At 40.3% G+C, this 21,758-nt stretch overlaps 1 protein-coding gene across 7 annotated transcripts in view; it reads left to right on the top strand.

Moving 5' to 3' along the window:
* LOC143026398 (galactosylgalactosylxylosylprotein 3-beta-glucuronosyltransferase S-like) overlaps window positions 1–17,111 on the top strand; it is a 53,104-nt gene extending 35,993 nt beyond the window's left edge. For 6 of the 7 annotated variants that reach the window (XM_076186699.1, XM_076186701.1, XM_076186705.1 and 3 more), the window contains 3 exons: window positions 2,481–2,746; window positions 2,896–2,994; window positions 9,756–17,111. In XM_076186699.1, coding sequence (XP_076042814.1) covers window positions 2,481–2,746; window positions 2,896–2,994; window positions 9,756–9,986 — 596 coding nt within the window. In that variant the 3' untranslated portion in view covers window positions 9,987–17,111. The remainder of the gene's footprint in view (window positions 1–2,480; window positions 2,747–2,895; window positions 2,995–9,755) is intronic. The other variant, XM_076186703.1, reaches the window with a different exon arrangement.
* Window positions 17,112–21,758: the final 4,647 nt, after the last annotated feature.

Genomic DNA, 21,758 nt, shown 5'->3' with positions numbered 1-21,758 from the left:
AGAACATAAGAATGAAGGAGACTGCAAGAGACCACAAGGCCTACACTAGGCAGTTTCATGTCCAATACCACCTATCATCCCAAACAATAAAGTTATCTAAACTTTTCTTAAGACAACCAATAGTTTCAGCACTCTTTACATGGTAACAAAGTCTATTCCATTTGTTGACTACTACAGGTACACCTCACCTTACGTCGTTAATTGGTTCCAGGAGACACGACGTAAGTCGAAAAATGACGTAAGTCGAATTTGCTTACAAATAGGCTAGGTAGGCCTGGTGTAGCCTAGGCTAAACTGCCAATAGCCATTTTTCAGTACTTTATTTTACTTTTGTGCATTTCCTATTTTAAGAAAACTTTAATGTATTTTCAGTTTACCAAAGCAGTAGATACAATATGTTGATGTTTACGTTATTTATTGTAACAAGAATTGCTTACGTTTTGGTGTTTATGCGATTCCATTATTGGCCGACGTATCTTCGAAAACGACGTAAGTCGAAACGACGTAAGTCGAGGTGTGCCTGTATTAGTAAACCAGTTCTTGCCTGTTTCCTTCTTAAATCTAAATTTGTCCATTACTGCGAGTCCTGTTGTATTGTCTTAATGTGATGACCTTGTTTGATCCACTTGAACACCTCTATTTGATCACCCTGCACTGTGTGTCCTTCTAGAGAGTGCAAGTTAAGGTGCCTAAGCCTGTTCTCATAAAGTAAATTTCTAAGCCCAAATGTCCTCACAGATGTCTTACCATTGTAATTTTTTCTTTCTTCCTCCATACAGTGGGGTAGCTGAGGCAAAGCTCATACCCATTTCATACATACGTATACCAGGGGATTTTTTCCCCCTTACAAGGGATGTAGCCAAAGTCAAAAGGCATATTTCCACTCCCACCCATTTCATCCTCACCCACTCCACTTCCGTTCACCATCCCTCCCTCTTTTCTCAGCAGCTGGATGACAGGTCATCCCTACATGTCACCCATTGCCCAGGGTCAGAGGCAATGCAGCAAGACATAGCACATCCACAGCAAGGCCACTTCATTTAATTGTTGACACCCCCTCTCCATCCCCTCGTGCTTCAAAATATAATTCACTCATAACCATTCCCTAATCCTCCCTTCCCCTACCCACTCCCTTCCATGCATCACAACATCATCCATGCACAACCATTCTCCACTCACCCCAATCTTGTCTTCTCCCTCCCTTCCACAGTAGACATGCCCTTCTTTCTCATTGCCCCTTTTACCCCATCCATTCACCTCTGCCTTCCACACTTCTTTTACTAATCTTTCTTCATTCATTCTTTCCATGTGTCCAAAACATCCCAATACTCTTTCATCAACCCTATCTCCCAACTTCTTTTCCACCCACACTCTCCTCACCTCCTCGTTTCTCATTCTATCCAGCCTAGAAACCCCTATCATATGTCTCACATTTCATCTCAAACACATTTAAACTCTTCCACACTTATGTTCCATGTTTCTGCCCCATACATTACTGTTGGCACAGTCACCCCATCATAAAATCTCCTCTTGGCGTCCATTCCCGAATGTCTGTTTCTAGTTACGCTTTTTAAACTTCCAAGGCACTTGTTTGCTTCTCTCAATCTACAATCTAACTCCACCTCCACTCCTCCCTTTCCTGCCACACATGCCCCCAAGTATCCAAAGCTATCCACTTCCCCCAGCCTCTCTCCCTGAATACAATTTGCTGCTATCCTTTCCCCTTGTACATCTTATCATCTTACTTTTATCCAATTTACCTTCAACTTCCTCCTCTCACACACCATCCCAGACTCCATCACTAACTTCATTAATACCTCCTCAGATCCTGCTACAGTGGGGTAGCTGAGGCAAAGCACATACCAATTTTATAGATTAATAAAATTCATCCAGTCCCCCCACCCCACTCCCCATGATCTCAGTACCTAAGGGATGAAATATTGTTACATCCCCTGCCACACTGATTAGGTCAAAATAAATACAGTAAAGAATATCTGCTCCACATTAGGCCCCCACAACTGAAGCTGGTTTATTCCCTCACTACTTTACCATATAGTAAGCCCTCTTTACACTCGTTCAAAAGAAATTGCAAAATAGATGAGAACTTCCCTTTGGGCCGTGTCATACCTCCATCCATTCTAAATTTCCCTTTCACCTCCATCCTTTGCACTTCCTCTTCCCTGTTTGATAGACATGACATATGCATCCAAAATCCCTTTCACCCCACCCATGTCATTCTGTCTTCCTCTCAAACTCATTCTATCTATAGAAACTTACCCACACTAATACAACAATGTTCCTAGAGATTTTTGGGATGACATGTGTACCACTGTTTGCTATTGTGAGGATGCAGGTTCTGATTTGTAAAACTCAAGGTAGCAGTTATTGAAATTATATAATTATATAAAAGCATGCACAATATATTGGAAACCTCTTTTTATTTTGAGATACCTTGCTAACTTATGTGTGTACACCCACAGGTCTACCCTATACACACCTTGTCAGTCCAATGCCAGAGATTTATAGAAAAGAACGCTATATCCCAAGAGGAGTTTCCAATAGGCGAGCTGCACTTCAGTGGATTAAGGAAAATGGTGTCAATCATGCTGTTGTATACTTCTTGGATGATGACAATGCCATTGATATCCGATTATTTGAAGAAATGAGAACAACAAAGAAGGTGTCCATGTGGCCTGTGGGATTGATTGGAGATTATTCAGTCAGTTCACCAGTTGTAGATAAAATGGTGAGGTATTACAATTAAATGTAAATTTAAATGGGGAAAGAATAGTTTTAAGGTTAAAGCATTTACATTTAGATGCACATATTTCATGATGAGAAATAACAGTTAAGGTGTTAAAATATTAACTTGTAACTTCTGATAACATTTCACAGGATAATGTAGTGGGATTTTATGATGGATGGCCTGCAGATAGGAAATTTCAGGTTGACATGGCTGGGTTTGCTGTAAATGTTGGCTATATGAAAAAACAGGTAATGTATAGAAAGCTATGCTTCCCAACATGCATTCATATTTATTTATTTATTTATTTTACTAAGTTGTTCTTTCATTCCATACTAACAAATTCCCTGTCATTTTATAATTCTTTTAATTTATCTTGTTATAATTATCCTATCACCTCTCTTCACTCTGGCAGTTTTGTATTTTCTAATTTTCTTATATTTTTTTATGACCATACCACTGCACACTGCATATGATACTCCCATCTCCATTTCAGATTACTTGTTTAAACTCCTATATTTCATGACTAATCATAAAAAAAAATTGGGTAGATGCTGAATGTGTGAAAATACCTATAATGCTAAATTGCAATTTTGTATTATAAGGAACTTAACTTTACATACATACATATACCAAAGGATTTTTTTCCCCTTACAAAGGAGGTAGCCAAAAAGAAAAAGGCATAAAATCCATTCCCATACATTCCATCCCTAATACACTCCACTCCCCTCCACCCTCCCTCTTATCTTGGCACCTCCTGGATGACGGGTCATCCCTGCATCTTGTCCACTACACTGGGTCAGAGGCAGTGTCGCAAAACACAGCACATCCACAGCAAGGCTGCTTCATTAAATCGGCGACCCCCCTCTCCATCCCCTCATGTAGAAAAGGAGAAGACGGGGAGAAATCCCTTCAGCCTGCATCAAATTTTTCTCATGCATACTACCTCACCCCCCATCCCCCCCACCCATTGCACCCCATGCTTCACAACATCATCCATATACAACCATTCTCCATTCACCCCGTCTTCTGTCCTCTCTCGTCCTTCCTCAACAGACATTCCCCTCTTCCCCAAAGCCCCTTTCACCCCATCCATCCATCTCATCCTAGGTCGCCCCCTCATGTTCACTCCCTCCACATCTGCCTTCCATACATCTTTTACTAGTCTTTCTTCACTCATTCTCTCCATGTGTCCAAACCCTTTCATCCACCCTATCTCCCAACTCCCTTATCACCCCTTTTCTCCTCCTCACTTCCTCATATCTCACTCTATCCAGCCTAGTAACCGCTATCATACTTCTCAGACACCTCATCTGAAACACATTCAAACTCCTCTCTTCCTCTCTTTATGTTCCATGTTTCTGCCCCATACAGTGCTGTTGGCACAATCACTCCTTAATACAATCTCCTCTTAGCATCTATTCCCAAATGTCTATTCCTCATTACATTTTTTAATCCACCAAGGTATTTACTCACTTCTCACAATCTACATTCTACCTCCACCTCCACTCCACCCTTTCCTGCCACATTTGCACCCAAGTATCTAAAACTATCCACTTCCTCCAGTCGCTCTCCCTTAATGCTCACTTCCAGTCTGCTGCCACTTTCACCCCTTGTACATCTCATCACCTTACTTTTACCCACATTTATCTTCAACTTTCTTCTTTCACACTTCCAAACTCTCACCAACTTCCTCAATCCCTCCTCTGATCCTGCTACAAGCGCAGTGTCGTCCGCAAACAACTGCTGGCTCACCTCCCACTTTTCTCCAATTTCTTTAAACATCTCCGATCCCTGACCCACCACCCTTGCATTTACCTCTCGCACCACCCCATCCATGTATAAGTTGAACAGCCAGGGCGACAAAACGCATCCCTGACGAAGTCCCACCTTTACCTCAAACCACTCACTCTCTCCATTTCTAATCCTGACACATGCTCTACTATTCTCATAAAAAATCTTGACAGCTCTGAGAAGCTTTCCTCCTATCCTGTATATCTGTAAGACCTCCCACAGTGCCTTCCAGTCTAACCTGTCATAAGCCTTTTCCAGATCCATAAAAGCCCAAAAAACATCCTTACCTTTTCCTTTAGCTTTCTCACATATGTCTTACCTCAAAAATCTGATCTACGCAACCTCTACCTGGTCTAAATCCACACTACACCCCGCCAATCACTTCCTCTGTTCCTCTCCTAATCCTCTCAATCAAGATCCTCCCATAAGCTCTCCCAACTACACTTAACCCCTTCCATACGGTGCCGCACACGTAGGCGTCATGGGGAGCGAGTGTATTCGCGAGGCTGCCATATCGGCGTCTTGATTAAATTTATTGTAGTCGCCCCTCCATAATGACATTCTTTCTAATTCTTTTGTAATCGCATTTTCTATGGTTATCAAAATTCACGGGTGAAGAGAGAACAATCGATATAAGTGGTGACTATATTTTATGATGCGAGTATTATTACGACACGTCGTACGGCTGGCATTGGCTGCTGCCACCGAGATCTAAGTCCATGACGCCTACGTGTGCGGCACCGTATGGAAGGGGTTAACAAGCTAATCCCTCTGAAACTACTACACTCACACTTGTCCCCTTTTCCATTGTAAAGTGGAACTATACAGGCACTCCTCCAGTCCTCTGGCACTCTACCCTCTCTCCAGCAAACATTAAATAACCTCACCAGCCAGTCCACCATCACTGTACCTCCTTTTTTTGACATTCTGCATGGCATCCATCCAGACCAGGTGCCTTACCTGCTCTCATTATCTTAACAACTGCCTTCACTTCATCCTTCCTTATTCCTCCTCCATTTTCCTCACTCATCATGGTAATTTTCTTAGCATTTCCCACTGCAACTATCTTTCCCTCCCTATCCTCCTTTACATTTAGCAACTCCCTAAAATACTCTGCCCATCTTCCCCTTACTGCCTTCTCTTCCATTATCATCTCTCCATCTACACCTTTTACCTTTTCTTCTCTACTTGATTTGCCTCCTCTTCCTCTCTTAATTTCTTTCCAAAACATCTTTTTGTTACTTTGCCTCCTTTACCTTGTGCTTTACTTCTTTTCTTTTCTTTGTACCTCTCATATGACTCCTTCGTCCTATTTTGTAACCAATCTGTGAAAGCTGGCTTCTTCTCTTCTACAACCTTCTTTGTTTCCTCATCCCACCACTCACTACCCTTCCTTCTATTTCTTCCCATCCTTCTTGTTCCACACACCATCTTTGCACACTTTGTGACTCCTTCCTTGAACCATCCCCATTCCTCCTCCACACCTACCTCTACTCTATCCTTCACTCCCTCCCACTCCTACAAAGGATTACAAAGGCGGAGCATGCTGACAGGAGACCTTTTGGTCCATATCTAGGTCGGATGCGAAAAAAAAATCATAATAATAATAAAATAATAAATAAAAACTATAATAATGTAAATAACAAATAAAATACATAAATAAATGCATAGGTATAGTTAAATAATAAACAAACAGGTAAATAGTAAATGATAATAAATTGACATATAACTAATGATAAATGAAAATCAAACAGACAAATGATAACCAAACAAAAACAAATAATATAAGATAAATTATAATCATTACAGCATCTTGCTTAGGTGTTTATCTAAATGATTCTTAAAGCTTCGAACTGAACTACATTGCACTACCTGTGCAGGAAGTTTATTCCATTCATTAACTACACGGTTGGCAAAGTTGTTTCTACCTACTTCCAAATTGAATCTATTTCCGGACAGTTTGAGACCATTGGTTCTTGTCTGATTCTCATTCAATGTGAAAATTTTGTCACTTTTGATGTTGTCAATTCCCTTTAGAATTTTAACCTCTTCACTCCGGGGCACATCACACGTCTGGCAGCATTAGCTGCCCGACGTGCGATGTTGCGTCATAATAATCGCATTATAAAAAATAAAGTCAGTGCTCAATCATTCGTTCTCTCAACCGTGAATTTTGATAACCATAGAAAATATGAAGCCAGTTTAGAGAGAATGGAGGTTACGTAGGTATGACTACAATAAATATAATCAAGACGCCGACGTCGGCATCATTGCGTACCCACTTGCTCCTCATGACGCCTATGTAGGCATCACCTGGAAGTGGTTAAAGACCTGTATCAAGTCACCTCTGAGTCTACGCTTTTTTAGGGAAAACAAATTCATATGTTTTAGTCGAGTTTCGTATGATTTATTTTTTATATTTGGAATCGGTTTTGTGGCACGCCGTTGTACTTTTTCCAGTCTGTCAATGTCTTTAATGAGATTCGGTGACCATACGGAAACCGCATATTCCAAATGTGGACGAACTAACGATTTATATAGCTTGTTAATGAGTTATCAAAAGATCGCGCAATCAGTCCTAGAATCTTATTTGCTTTCTCAGAGGCTGAAATGCACTGCTTGGATGATTTGAGGCCGTTACTGATAATTACGCCGAGATCTTTTTCACTATTCACTTTTGTTAACGAATTTCCAAATAACTTGTAATACTTACTGTTATTTTTACCTATGTGCATTACCTTGCATTTACTTGTGTTAAGTTTCATTAGCCACTTTTCAGACCATTCCTGTAATTTATCGAAAGCTTCTTGAATATCTAATTGGTTTAAGTGATCATTTGTCATTCCGCACAGTTTTGTATCATCAGCAAATTTGGAAACAGTAGATTTTAGTCCATGGTCTATATCATTTATATATACTATGAATAGAAGTGGCCCAAGAACGGAACCCTGAGGAACTCCACTTGTAACATTTTTCCATCTAAAAGTTTTTCCATTTAAAACAACTCTCTGTATTCGACCATTCAACCAATTACTAGTCCAACCTAATAGGCTATCACTTATTCCGTGTAAAGCTAATTTAGTAAGTAGTCTTTCGTGTGGGATGGTATCAAAAGCTTTTGCAAAGTCTAGATATATTAAATCTATATTGTTTCTTTTGTCATAATTGGAGATAACTGTGTCGTAGAATTCGAGTAAGTTAGTCACGCAAGAACGTTTCCATCTGAAACCATGCTGGCTATCATTTATCAAACGGTTACTTTCTAAATGATGTTCGATAGCATCTCTGATGATAGTTTCCATTATTTTTCCTACGATTGAAGTCAAACTTATAGGCCTATAGTTATTTTACTTCTTTTTGTCACCTTTTTTTAATATGGGAGCGTTAGCTAGCTTCCATTCTCTTGGGACATCTCCGGATATGATGGATTTCTTGAAAATAATTTCTAATGGAACAACAATCTCATTTTTCATTTCCTTTAAGATTCTTGGATGCCAACCATCAGGCCCTGGTGTTTTATTAACTGATTTTATCTATACACCTTTAAATTTTTTCTTTTGTTATATTTACCGTAGTGAGTAAGTTTACCCTAGACTTTTCACAGGTTTCAGTTTGGAGTTCACTTTGAGGTGTTTTGTTTACGAATACCGAGCTAGAATAATTGTTTAAGATATTACACATTCCTTCATTTGAATATTCAAGTTGACCGTTAGCAGATAATAGTGTATTCCTCCTGCTTTTCATGTAAAGAGTTCACTCTAAGCACCTCCCTACCTTTTGTCCTTTTCCTCTTTCTCCATCTATCCTCCACTCTCAAATTACCTTCCACCAAAAAATGATCTGATATTCCCCCACTCTCTCCCCTTAGCACATGTACATCCTTAACTCTTCCTATTATACTCCTGTCTACCACTACATAGTCCATTAACGCTCTATCTACCACCCTTCCATCCACTTCCCTCTCCCATGTGTACTTGTGCTTTACTTACTTCCGAAACACTTTATTTGCTATCATCAACTCTCCCGTCATCCCGTCATCCAGGAGGTGCTCAGATGAGAGGAAGGGTGGGAGGGGTGTGGAGTGTATTGAGGGATGAAATGGGTGGGAGTGTTTTTATGCCTTTCCCTTTTTGGCTACCTCCCTTGGAAGGGGGAAAAAGCCTTGGTATATGTATGTATGTATGTATCAACTCTCTTTCTAGACACATCTCCACCATCAGCTCTCCACTACGATTCTTTCCTGGAACTCCACAATTCCCAACCACTATGTCAATTGGTTCATTTCCTCCCCTAGCATTAAGGTCTCCCAATACATTGAGGTTCCTCCCTAATCCCTCTATGCACTCATTTAAGTCTATCCAAAAGGCCTCCCATTCTTCTACACTCTTCTCACTACCAGGCCCATATGCACTTACAAAAACCCACATCTCCTTTCCCAGTTTCACCTTCATCCACATTACCCTTGAGGAAACCTCCTTCCACTCCACTATAGCCACCCCTTCTCTCCCTCTCCCTCTCTCCACTCCTGAACACCTCCCAATTACACTCCCAAACTCACACTCACCTTTCCCTCTCAACTTAGTTCCACTCAAAGCCAACACATCCATCTTTTGTCTCACATACTACCTATCTCTTCCCTTTTACTCTCATCTGTACCACATCCACGCACATTAAAAGACCCAAACCTTAGGGTGCTGGTTGGAAAACTCCTAGACCCTCTTATGCCTTACTTTTTTTTAGGAATGTCCCCTGTGGGGCTACAGGGAGAAGGATGCCTGGTCCCAATCCCTATCCCATTTCTCTCGCCTCTTACGATCCAACGAGAAATACTTGGTGGCAGTATTCTTTTCCCCCCACCACAGGGTAGGCAAAACAAGGGAATGAAATTCAGAGAAATGGTACAAGACAGTAACAAGGGGTTGGGGGACAGCATAACGGAGGGACACTAGCAGTGTAATAAAAGTTTCATCATTCTCTGCGATCAGATTCCTTCTCTATCACAGGCAATATGATGGTGCCCCATATAGACCCTAAAGTATCAACTGCATGCATGCTACTTTGCCATAACAACATGCAGCCAATACCCCAGACTTAACTTTACAGTATAATATTAGTCTTGTATACATACAAGTATGTGGAAGGTAAGGCAGATTGTATGCTCTTCCAGTTCTCTAATAATTTCTAACTTGTTTATTTTTTGTTTTTCTTTTACTTTTAGCCAAAGGTGACAATGCCATATATTGCTGGACATGAAGAGGATGGTTTCTTGAAATCTCTTAATATCCGTTACGAAGATGTTGAAGTCTTGGCTTCTGGCTGCACAGAAGTTATGGTGTGGCACACAAGAACTACCAAAAATCCTACTCGGTCGCTACGACTGGACAAGCACCAGCATGACAACATCAAGAGACTAACAGATAATATGCGGCAAATGGGGATGATCAAGTGAATCAAATGGAGAGAAACAAGAACCATTTTATAATGCACTCTTGGGAACAGTCAGAAGTGAAAGGGAAATGGCTAATACTCAAAATATATCAAGCCTCAAATTACCCTAATTTTTTTTACAGAAAAAGAGGGGTGGAACAAAATTATATATATGTGGGAGTATGTATTGGAATGGAACTGTATATATACATACTATTTTAAATTGGAGTAGAAGAAAATATTTAAGTTTATTTTTATTTATTTTGAAAAGAGACTTTGGTATATGTATTTTCATTTCCAGGTTCAGAAAAGTGAGTTTCATTTTAGAATTTTATTTACACAACAAAACAATACAACGAAAGCACTTTTGTAACAGAAATGCAGACGCTCCTCAACTTACGTTTTAGTTACGTTCCGAACGGCCAAACGTAATGTGAAAATGAACGTAAGTTGTTACTGCAAGTTCCAGTAATGTATGACCATTCATACTGTACTATACATCCATAAATTCTTTTACCGTATCTTATAAAACACCCCTAAATCATTAGATATAAACATAACATTGTAAAATAATAACATTAATTTCAAATAAATTAAATTCAAGCAACATAAAGTGAGATGGTGGAGGAGGAGGAGGCAAGGCACGTTCCGTCTGTCGTTTGTGCCCTGTAAACAATGGACGCAGTGTCATGCGTAAGTATCGTTTGAACGTATGTACTACGGAGGGCACGCTAAACTCAAAAATTCACTCGAAAATTTTTTTTTTACAATATTTTTTTGCAGTCAGTTCAAACGTAAAATCGAAAAAATGTAAAACGAATGAACGTAAGTAGAGGAGCGTCTATATTGCCACAATTTAAGTATTTAATTTCTATATAACTTGAAATCGGAAGACAAGAAAATCATGTGATAATAATAACCCTAAACCAACAGTTTCATGAAAAACTCACTGGGAGCAAACTAAGGTAATTAAAGATCACTCACGGGACTTAAATGTTTGGTAAAAGCCTATTTGACACACCAACATTCAAAAACCCAAAAGGTGACCTACAAACCTAAACACAAACTATGTAATGTGGATTAACAAAAAGGTCGGAGGAAACAGATTAACATGGTCACCCATGAGAACAAATTGATAAAAGCCCATATGACACACCAAATTCAAAATCCCAAAAGGGTGAATGTACAATCCTAACAACCTCGCACCATACACAAGACATAATGGGAAAAACAAAAGGTGGAGGAAACAGATTAACAAGGTCACCCACAAGAACAAATTGGTAAAAGCCTGTATGACACACCAAATTCAAAATTCCAAAAGGGTGAATCTACAATCCTAACAAAAACCTCGCACCAGACACAGGATTTATTCCTTAAAAAAGAAAAAAAAAAACACTTACGTGTTTTTAAAGCCCTAGGCTGTTACTACATACCTTGTGGGAAAAAGTCTCCAACAAGGAGATGGTATGGCTGGCTATCTACTTACACGAGATGAGGAAGAAGAAGCAAGAGAGAGGTGTGATACCCCTCTTTTAAAGGGCTCACCATTGACCTGATAGGTCATTGGAGCAAAAGACCGAAGGGTACTACAAAAAGGAAGTTTTTTCTTATCCCACTTTGAATGATAGCAAACAGCCTAACCCACTTACACCACCTTAAATTACACCCACAAAAATATGCAAATAATAATAAAATCTTAATACTAACACAAAGAAAGTAAAAAGGATAAGATAATTAACCGGCAACTCGATATGCATAGCCTCCCAGCGATAGAAAATGTTACCATACGAATTCAAGATGAATACACTTGTACAAAAATTTGAGTACGTCACAGCATACTGACATATGGTAACTGTTACAAGAACAAGCTGTAGGATATCCGGTTACATTACATAAAGAGAAAAGGTATCCAAACTTAGAAAAGTAACCCAACCAATATTACAACTTGACAAGTTACGCCCTGGTGCTAACGGCTTACTTGACCCGAGGGCAAAGGCAACAAAAGACAGCTGCTGATCTGACCATGTTTATCACTCTGGATAAACAGGGAGGAAGTGTCAAAAACATCATCGTCGGGTTGGATGCCCGCGTTCTCTTTAACGGGGGCTGACGACTCAGGAGGTGGGTGTTCAGCTGTCATTGGGCGGGTGACCAAACACAAAGGATGAAGCTGGGGCATGGCCTCTTCTACTTTGGATAAATCTGGAGAATTGGAGGGGGGTTCTGCCCCATTTTCCTTCCAGTTAAATCATCCCCTAAAACCAAATCAACACCCAGAGTTGGAAGCTCAGGCAAAACAGCTGCTGAAGCCATCCCCTTAAAACTCTGTCCATGTGCACCTCAAACAGGGGGGGCACTGTTCTGACTCCCAATTGATGATACTACAACCTCCCCAGTCTCCTCTTCTAATAAACTAGCATGAATGGGGTTTTGTAGAGCCCCAGAGTTGCTCAAAACTGTGACAGGTTTTGATTCCTCGTCTACAGTGACCTTATTAACAGACAAAAAGATCCGGTGACCTACATCTGGTGCTTGGCTAACACTCCTGCTATTTACTACATCAATTGACTTAACCTACTCTTTGGGGTTAACCTCAGGCTCTGGTGCCTTCAAAGACAAGATTACAAGCTTAGACTTCTCTGCCTGCATCTTTTGCCAACAATAATGTACTTCATGACCACTCTTTTTATAGTATGAACACTGTAAACGGCCTTTAACTTTACTTATGGGCACTCGTTTAAAATTACCTTTGCCCAGTGAAGGTGGATTGGCCTGTCTCTTGGGCACAGACATCTAAAATAAAAGACTGTTGGGGAGACCTACTTCCACCTGCATTTAACTTCACTAACTGTATTTGCACCTCTATAAGCTTAAGCTTGACCTTTAGATGGCGTACCTCTAAATCTTCATCTGGCACGTTTCTCACCTACCCGACCAAATCACTTCCTGGCTCTTCCCTCACTCTTTGTGACTTGTCCAACATTTCAGTCCCATTCAAAGTAAATACCATCTTGTATCACTAATAGAATATTGGGTTTAACAATCTCATGTGAATCCTGGCAAGGTCACCACCGTTATAAATTGGAACAGTGGAGAAAATATTAAAATTTGATTTATTTTGGTATTGATTTCCAGTTTCGGAAAAGTGAGTTTCGTTTTAAAATTTTATTTACACAATACAACGAAAGCACTTTTGTAACAGAAATATTATCACAATTTAAGTATTTAATTTTAATATAACTTAAAATCAGAAGACAAGAAAATCATGTGGTGATAATAATAACCCTAAACCAACACAGATTCGTGAAAAACTCTGTGGTAGAAAACAAAGTAATTAAAGATCACTCATGGGACTTAAAAATTTGGTAAAAGCCTATTTGACATGCCAACATTCAAAAACCTAAAAGGTGACCTACAAACCTAAACACAAACTGTAATGTGGATTAACAAAAAGGTTGGAGGAAACATTGACAAGGTCACCCATGAGAACAAATTGATAAAAGCCCATGTGATGCACCAAATTCAAAATCCCAAAAGGGTGAACATACAATCCTAACAAAAACCTTGCACCATACACAGGATGTAATGGGAAAAACAAAAGGTGGAAGAAACAGATTAACAAGGTCACCCTCGAGAACAAATTGGTAAAAGCCCGTATGACACACCAAATTCAAAATCCCAAAAGGGTGAACCTACAATCCTAACAAAAACCTTGCACCAGACACAGGATTTATTCCTTAAAAAAAAAAATTACGTGTTACTAAAACCCTAGGCTGTTACTACATACCTTGTTGGAAAAAGTCTCCAACAAGGAGACAGTATGGCTGGCTACCAACTTGAAAAGATGAGGAAGAAGAAGCAAGAGAGAGGTATGATGCCCCTCTTTTAAAGGGCTCGCCATTGACCTGATAGGTCACTGGAGCCATAGGCCAAAGGGTACTACAAAAAGGAAGTTTTTTCCTAGCCCACTTGAATCATAGCAAACAGCCTAACCCACTTACACCACCTTAAATTACACCCACAAGAATATTATGCACATAATAATAACCTTAATAGTAACACAAAGTAAAAAGGACAATAAGGCAGTTAACCAGCAATTCGACATGCATAGCTTGCCAGCAATAGAAAATGTTACCATACAAATTCAAGTTAAATACACTTGAGAATTTAATACAAAAATTCGAGTACGTCACAGCGTACTGACATTTGGTAACTGTTTAAAGAACAAGCTGTAGGAAATCTGGTTACATTACATAAAGAGAAAATGTACCTAAACTAAGAAAAGAAACCTAACCAAAATTACAACTTGACAAGTTACGCCCCAATGCTAACGGCTTACTTGACCTGAGGGCAAAGGCAAAAGACAACCACTGATCTGACCATGTTGACCTGGGTATGTCAATTGGTCTATGCATCTGGCCGATAGGGGGAGTGGGGGTGGGAATGAAAACTGCGTGCTTGTCGACAACTTACAATCACCACAAGAAAAAAAACAAAAAAAAAAACACGTGAACATAAACCAGGGAGGTAGCCAAATTCAAAAGGCATAATTCATTTCCCACCCATTCCACTCTTATTCACCATCCTTTCCTCTCTCTCATCTTGGCTCCTGGATGATAGGTTTGAAATACTATAATCATATTCGTTTTAATGAATCTGTTCAAGCAGAATGCTTTTGTTAAAAATTAATCATGGGTTATATATATATCTATCCATATACCAAGGGCCTCTTCCCCCTTACAAGGGAGGTAGCCAGCTAAGGCATGCACCCACTCCCATCCATTCCACTCACCCACCACCCATTTGTTTCCCTCTCATCTAACCCCCTCATGGATGAAGAATCATCTATCTCCTGCCCACTGCCTAGGTCAGAAGCAATGCAGCAAGATGGAGTGCATCCACAGCAGGGCCACTCCATTTACGTGGTAACCCTACCTACTTGTCCCCTCGTACAAAAAATAGATAAGATGGTGGAAGAAATCCCTTCAGGCTGCATCAAAATATTGGGTAATATGAAGACAAATAAATTGCTGTATGTGCTATTTTTATTGTGTGCATCATCATCAATCAATCCATTGCCCCTGGTCTTTCTTGGAGAAGACCTGCAGCCTTCAGGTAACCAGCAACAGCCTCCAGGCAGGACCATAAGTCACTCGGGGAAGATATGTTGCAATCTAGGGAGTGTTAGTGTGGGGCATTGTAGTATGAGGTGTTCGTGCGGTGATCACATATGAGGTAGTTTAAATCTATTGCTGGACTTGATCCAGGATGATATTGCATGTCCTGAGGTCCCAGGCTATGACATAAAGCCAGTGGGTCCTCGAAGATTCTCTTGGTTGTCTCCAGCTAGCCTGATGGGGATCAGAGTCCAGAATGATGCTGGTTGGTTGTTCCAGAGGGAGACCCAAGGTGTGTCACTACTATTAGACTCTTTGGATATGGGTGTTAATTTAGAGGATTAGGAGAGGAACAGTATGTATTAAGGAAAAGTAGAGGGTACAAGAGTCAAATTTTTGTGGTAAAACAGATTTGCAAGAAGATTTTGGCATGGACTGCTGTTAAGGGCAGTCGGAAGTTTTTACGCAAGTAATAGAGCTTGTGCTAATGTTTGGAATGGTGAATTAGTGGTTTGTGGTGAAAGTGGGCTTGTGCCAGGGTTATGTTAATTCTCCATGGCTGTTTTATGTGTACATGGATGGGGTGGTAAAGGAGGTGATGCAAGGGTGATGGGCAGAGGATTGGGGATGATTAGAAAGAGTGGAGGGAAGTGGGAGGTCACCATGTTATTGTTTGCTGACACTGCACTTGTGACTGAGTCGGAGAAAAATCTGAGCTACAAAGTCAATATAATCAAGACTCCAACATCCTCATATACCCACTCGTGCCTCATGATGCCTACATAGGTGTCATCGTATGGAAGAGGTTAACACACAAATAGCAGATTAAGGAGAATGCAAAATACTTGAACAATTCCCCACCAAAACAATTAACTCCAACAACAATCCCATAAGACCTCTTCAACACAACCAACATCCATAACAATATAGTCACCCTCCCCACAAACACAAACAAGATCTTTCATGTAATTATTTCCCAATAAAGGTTACTGTTGATAAGGTTATCAAGGATCCATAGCATACCAGTGACAAGTATAATATAAACCAAGGAGGTTTTACAGACAGAGTTATCTGGGGACACAAATGGCATAATGATTGAACTAATGCATCACATATTCTCAGAGCATTCAGACGTACATAGTTCCCAATTGATATTAATGATACCATATGTAGATCAAGGATATGACTGAGACAAGATGTTGCCATACTCTAAGCTATGCAGCAAGGTTAAACATAAACATGGTATGATAAATGATACAGTATGATATGAATTACATGCACAGAGTGTTTCTTCATTTGGCTTATTACATATCCTACAGTTACCCCAGACTTGGAAGAGAAAATACAACCCATGATCAGTATTTGTGCCATGATCTCGTATATTATTGTGTACATCTACAGTTTGTATTGTTATAATGTGATAATTTACACCCATTTGATGTTGTGTAACTGAGTCATGAATGGAAGTGCCAAATATTGTACTTACAGATGTTAATATTGTGAATGTAACCAATGAAATGAAAAATGTATGTGTTCAAGATGTGTCATATGTCATATTCAAATTAATCTGGTAACTGGCACAGAGGCCTGGTGTGTCTCTTGGACAAAATTACATATCATTTGTGGTTACAAGTACATTAGCACTTGTGCCATGATCTTGTATATTATTGTGTAAGTCTACAGTTTGTGTTATTACAACCTGATAGTTTACACCAATTTGATGTTTAACTGAGTCATGAATGGAAATGTTGAATATTGTACTTAGGAATACTCTTGTAAATATAATGAATCTAAGCAATGAATTTGAAAAATGTATGTGTTCAAGATGTATGCTGTAAGTCACATTCAAAATTACTTAGAAACTGGTATGGAGGCTTGATATTAAATGAATGTTTAGCTTGTACTTGTGGAAAGTTCACTCCAGGAAGTACATTGATATAAAACTGTAAATATTTTGGTCAAATTCCCCTTACTCAGTTTTTTTTTGTAAGCATTGTCCTAAAAAAATATGTAAAAATTACTTGAAATTATATCTTGTTTCTGCTTCATTTTGCCTTAAGTGCAAGTAGTTTGAAAGGAATCATGTTAGACCAAGCTGAAGATGAGGTATTATATGATCACACCACAAGAGGTACTTTGGAGCCTTGCCTTCCAACAGTGGTGCAGGTCCTGGAGCTGCAGCGTCTACGTCATGGGACCACCCCCCCAACCCCAAGAGTTGGGGGCCAAACAGCAGCAACCACCCCTGGCCATCAGCTCTACGCAGGTGGCACTGATCCCCAAGAGGAGCTACGCCTACCTTGGGGAGTACCACAATCCTTTTTCCCAACATGCAATGTTATGTATTTTCTGCACCGAGGGGTGATTTACCGGCGATCACCCCTCTTCTACTTTTAGCCGGAGATGTAGAGAGCAATCCTGGGCCCACCACAAAATACACATGCCCAACATGCTCTAAACCCATTACTTCGAGCAGACAGACAAAGGGCTCTGTTCAGTGCAATATGTGCAAAAACTGGGCCCACCTCACTTGTACAACACTTGCTGACACAAACCAATACACAAACACTTGGACATGTGTTCTACCTGCCCTCCAGTAACCCCACTCCCACCTCCCCAACCACAGCCAGCACCCTTACCCACTCCCAATTTCCCTTTGCCCTTACCCCCGATCAGTACTCCCCTTCCTTTGTCCCCGATCTCTCTTTTCCCCCCCTCTAACCCAGATCCTACACCTTCCCCATTACCACCATAACCTCAACCCCAAACGGCAACATACAACATATACAAAACACACAGCATCAACATATTACAACACAACATTGACGGTATTAACACGAAATAACATGAACTTGAACTCTTTCTTAAACAACACAACATACACATTGTGATTATACAAGAAACAAAACTAAGACACTCACACAAAACACCATCATTTCATAATTACACCACCATCAGACAAGACCGGACCGACGGCAATGTCAGTGGACTCATCACCCTGATCACTCCATCTGTTTTGTGGACACAAGTGCCACAACCAAAATTCTCCTCCCTACCACAGATAACACTACAGAAATCCAATCCATTCGAATCCGCACAGGCAACAAATCAACACTGACAATAGTTAACATGTACATTCCCCCCCAAACATCCCCCACAGTTCCAAACACCTTCAGGCCTCAATTTAGCCAACTAGCCTCAATCCCCAACCTGATCATGGGTGGCGACTTCAATGCCAAGTCGTCTGCCTGGTATGTCGATAACCCTGACACAGAAAGAGGGCTTGATATACAGACTCAGTTTGACTCATTGACTATCATGAACAACACACATATCCCACACCAAGCCCTCTACACTCCCTCCTCTCCTGATATCACCTTTTGCTCCCCCTGCCTAACCCCAACAACATCATGGAGAGTGGTCGGAACCCTTGGTTCTGACCACCTTCCAATCATCATCACCACCAAAACAAGATGCACCCCAGTTGGCCACAGACACACATACACCAATTACAAAAGAGCTAACTGGGAAGCTTTTACTGAAGAGACAGAACAACATTTTGAAACACTTAACAGTACACCAATCACAAACATAAACAATGCTGTGCACACTTTTAATACAATCATACAAAACGCAGACAAGAGATACATCCCTAGAGGCAACAGAAAATCACACAACCCCAACTTCACACCAGAAATCCAAGGCCTCATCAGACAACGTGATACACTTAAACACGATACCTCCACACCTATCCCTCAAAACATAGCAGACCAAATACAAATACTAAACACTGTGATTGCCAATAAAATACACGAACAAAAAACACAAAATTGGCAAAATTTTATCAATACACTTGATCACAAAACAAACACCAGCAAATTGTACAAAACACTCAACAGCATTACACTATCCAACAGTAACACTACACGCTCTCACGCAGCAATAATCACAACAACAGATAATCTACCCTCAAACAGACAAGCAAACGCACTCATACGTCATTTTGCACAGACAAGCCATCTCACTTCTCACCCTGACGACCGACGCACCATTCGACGTAAGAAAGACTTCCCCACAGACTCAGACTATACACCCTTCATAGACAGTCAGACAAAACTCATAATACATAATCTCAAGCACTCATCTGCCTGTGGCCCTGATAACATAAGCAACATCCACCTAAAACACATTGGACCACAAGGTATACATGCACTCACAAACATTGCAAACTACAGCTATTCACACAACACTATACCCGACATGTGGAAGCATGGTAAAATAATCACCATTCCAAAACCGAACAAAGACCCAATAATCCCAACATCGCACTGCCCAATCACACTTCTCTGCACCCCCTCTAAAGTCATTGAACGCCTAATACTTAAACTTGTCACACCACATATTCCCCATGCTGACTCACAACACAGTTTTAGGCCACTACACTCCACAAACACTCTTCTGATAAACCTAACACAAAGAATTTTAGATGGCATCAATTCAGATAGGCCCCACCACAGAACACTTCTCATAACATTAGACATTAGTAAAGCTTTTGATGCTATCCCCCGCCACAACCTAACAAATAAAATATATAACACAGACATGCACAATAACACCAAAAGATGGCTGGCCAATTATCTGGCAGGTAGGAATGCTTACGTGTCATATACAGACGCTCATCAACTTACGTTTTAGTTACGTTCCGAACGGCCGAACGTAAGTTGAAAATGAACGTAAGTTGTTACTGTACTATACATCCGTAAATTCTATTACCGTATCTTATAAAACACCCCTAAATAATTAATTATACACATAACATTGTAAAATAATAACATTAATTTCAAATAAATTAAATTCAAGCAACATAAATTGGGATGGTGGAGGAGGAGGGGGAGGATGATGATGAGGCAAGGCATGTTCAGTTTGTCATTTGTGCAATGTAAACAATGGACGCAGCGACATGTGCAAGTATCGTTTGAACTCCGGAGAGCGCGCTAAACTAAAAAATTCACTAATTTTTTTTTACAGTCGGTTCAAACGTAATATCGAAAAAACGTAAAACGAATGAACGTAAGTAGAGGAGCGTCTGTAATGGCCAATCATCGCACATCAGAAACATTAAGAATGGAGTACCACAGGGCTCAGTTCTATCCCCCACACTATTTAATCTATACATGCATGACTTACCCACACCAGACACCTCAGAAATACAAATCTCTTCCTACGCAGACGACATAATCACATGCACACATCGTAACACAGACAAAGCTGCAGAAATAATCCAGCCATACCTTGATACACTCAACACATGGTTCATCACAAACAGACTCAAAATAGCTCCAACCAAATCTACAGCAACACTTCTCACCAACTGGACAATAGAACACAAATACATACCTCATCTCTACATCAACAACACTCTAATACCACACACAAACACACAGAAAATTCTTGGTGTAACATACGATACATCCATGTCTTTCAAACAACACATCACAAACATAAAAAACAAATGCACACCTAGACTTAACGCACTTAAGTCAATCACTGGAACGACATTTGGACAAAAAGAAACCAATACAACAATATACAAACAATGCATACGCTCAGTGATGAATTATGTGAGTCCTGCATGGGCTCCTAATCTCAGTGAGACACACCACAACACCCTTCAAATTATACAAAACAAAGCCCTAAAAACAATTACAGGCTGCACAAACACAACACCTACAGACCATTTACACCATGAAACAAAAGTCCTCAAAGTCAAGGACCACCTCGACATGAGAGGCACACAAACACTTGCCGCAGCCACCACAAACACATCACACCCACTACACTACATAGCAGAACACCCACACACACCAAGAAACATTAAAACAACACCCAAAGACCTTTATCACGCACAGATACTCTCTTCTCTTCCTCCACAACCACCAAATACCAGCCTCCGGAAACATATTCACAATCATATCACTCACCGCTCCATTAACACACTGAAAGACAACACACTGCTGCATGCCAGACCCCCTGATATCCACCCTTCTGAATCCTCTCTCCCACGAAAGGACAGAGTCCACTTGGCCAGAATGCGGTGTGGCCACCACCCAGCACTTCTAAGCTACCAGAAGAGGCTGGATGACCGCATTGTGAACAGCTGCCCAGGATGTAAACTTCACCCCATACCATACAACACATAATGGAAGACTGCATTATACACAATCATGCACGCAAACAACACGACACACACTCTATAAAGGATTTGTGGGAAAACCCCATTTCGGCTGTGGCATTCCTTGGGGAGATGGGACTGCTCGGACAGACAGTCTAGGGAACGACAACAACAACAACAACAACAGTGGTGCTAAGTTGACAGACAGATAGAATGAACCAGAACAAACACCACCTACTAGCCCATCAATCAAAGAAGTTTTATTCCCCTACCATGGGGTTCTTAGGGGCCACATGTCTTGTACAAGAGAGAATTGGGGCAATGGATTGATTGATATGACACAACTAATTCCTTTGCATTGTACAAAGACAACAAATAGAGCTCATGAAAGAAAAAAATTATATTTTTATAAGAGACAGATAAGGGTTTGTAGAGGATGGTATATTATTTTGGTCAGGTCTGTTGGAGGTAAAAACAATATATGGTAACAGCTGTATCTAAAAGT

The sequence above is a fragment of the Oratosquilla oratoria genome, chromosome 6, assembly GCF_046742065.1.
Source record: "Oratosquilla oratoria isolate Oo_2021 chromosome 6, ASM4674206v1, whole genome shotgun sequence".
Lineage (NCBI taxonomy): Eukaryota > Metazoa > Arthropoda > Malacostraca > Stomatopoda > Squillidae > Oratosquilla > Oratosquilla oratoria.
This window is presented reverse-complemented; position numbering and strand designations above follow the sequence as displayed.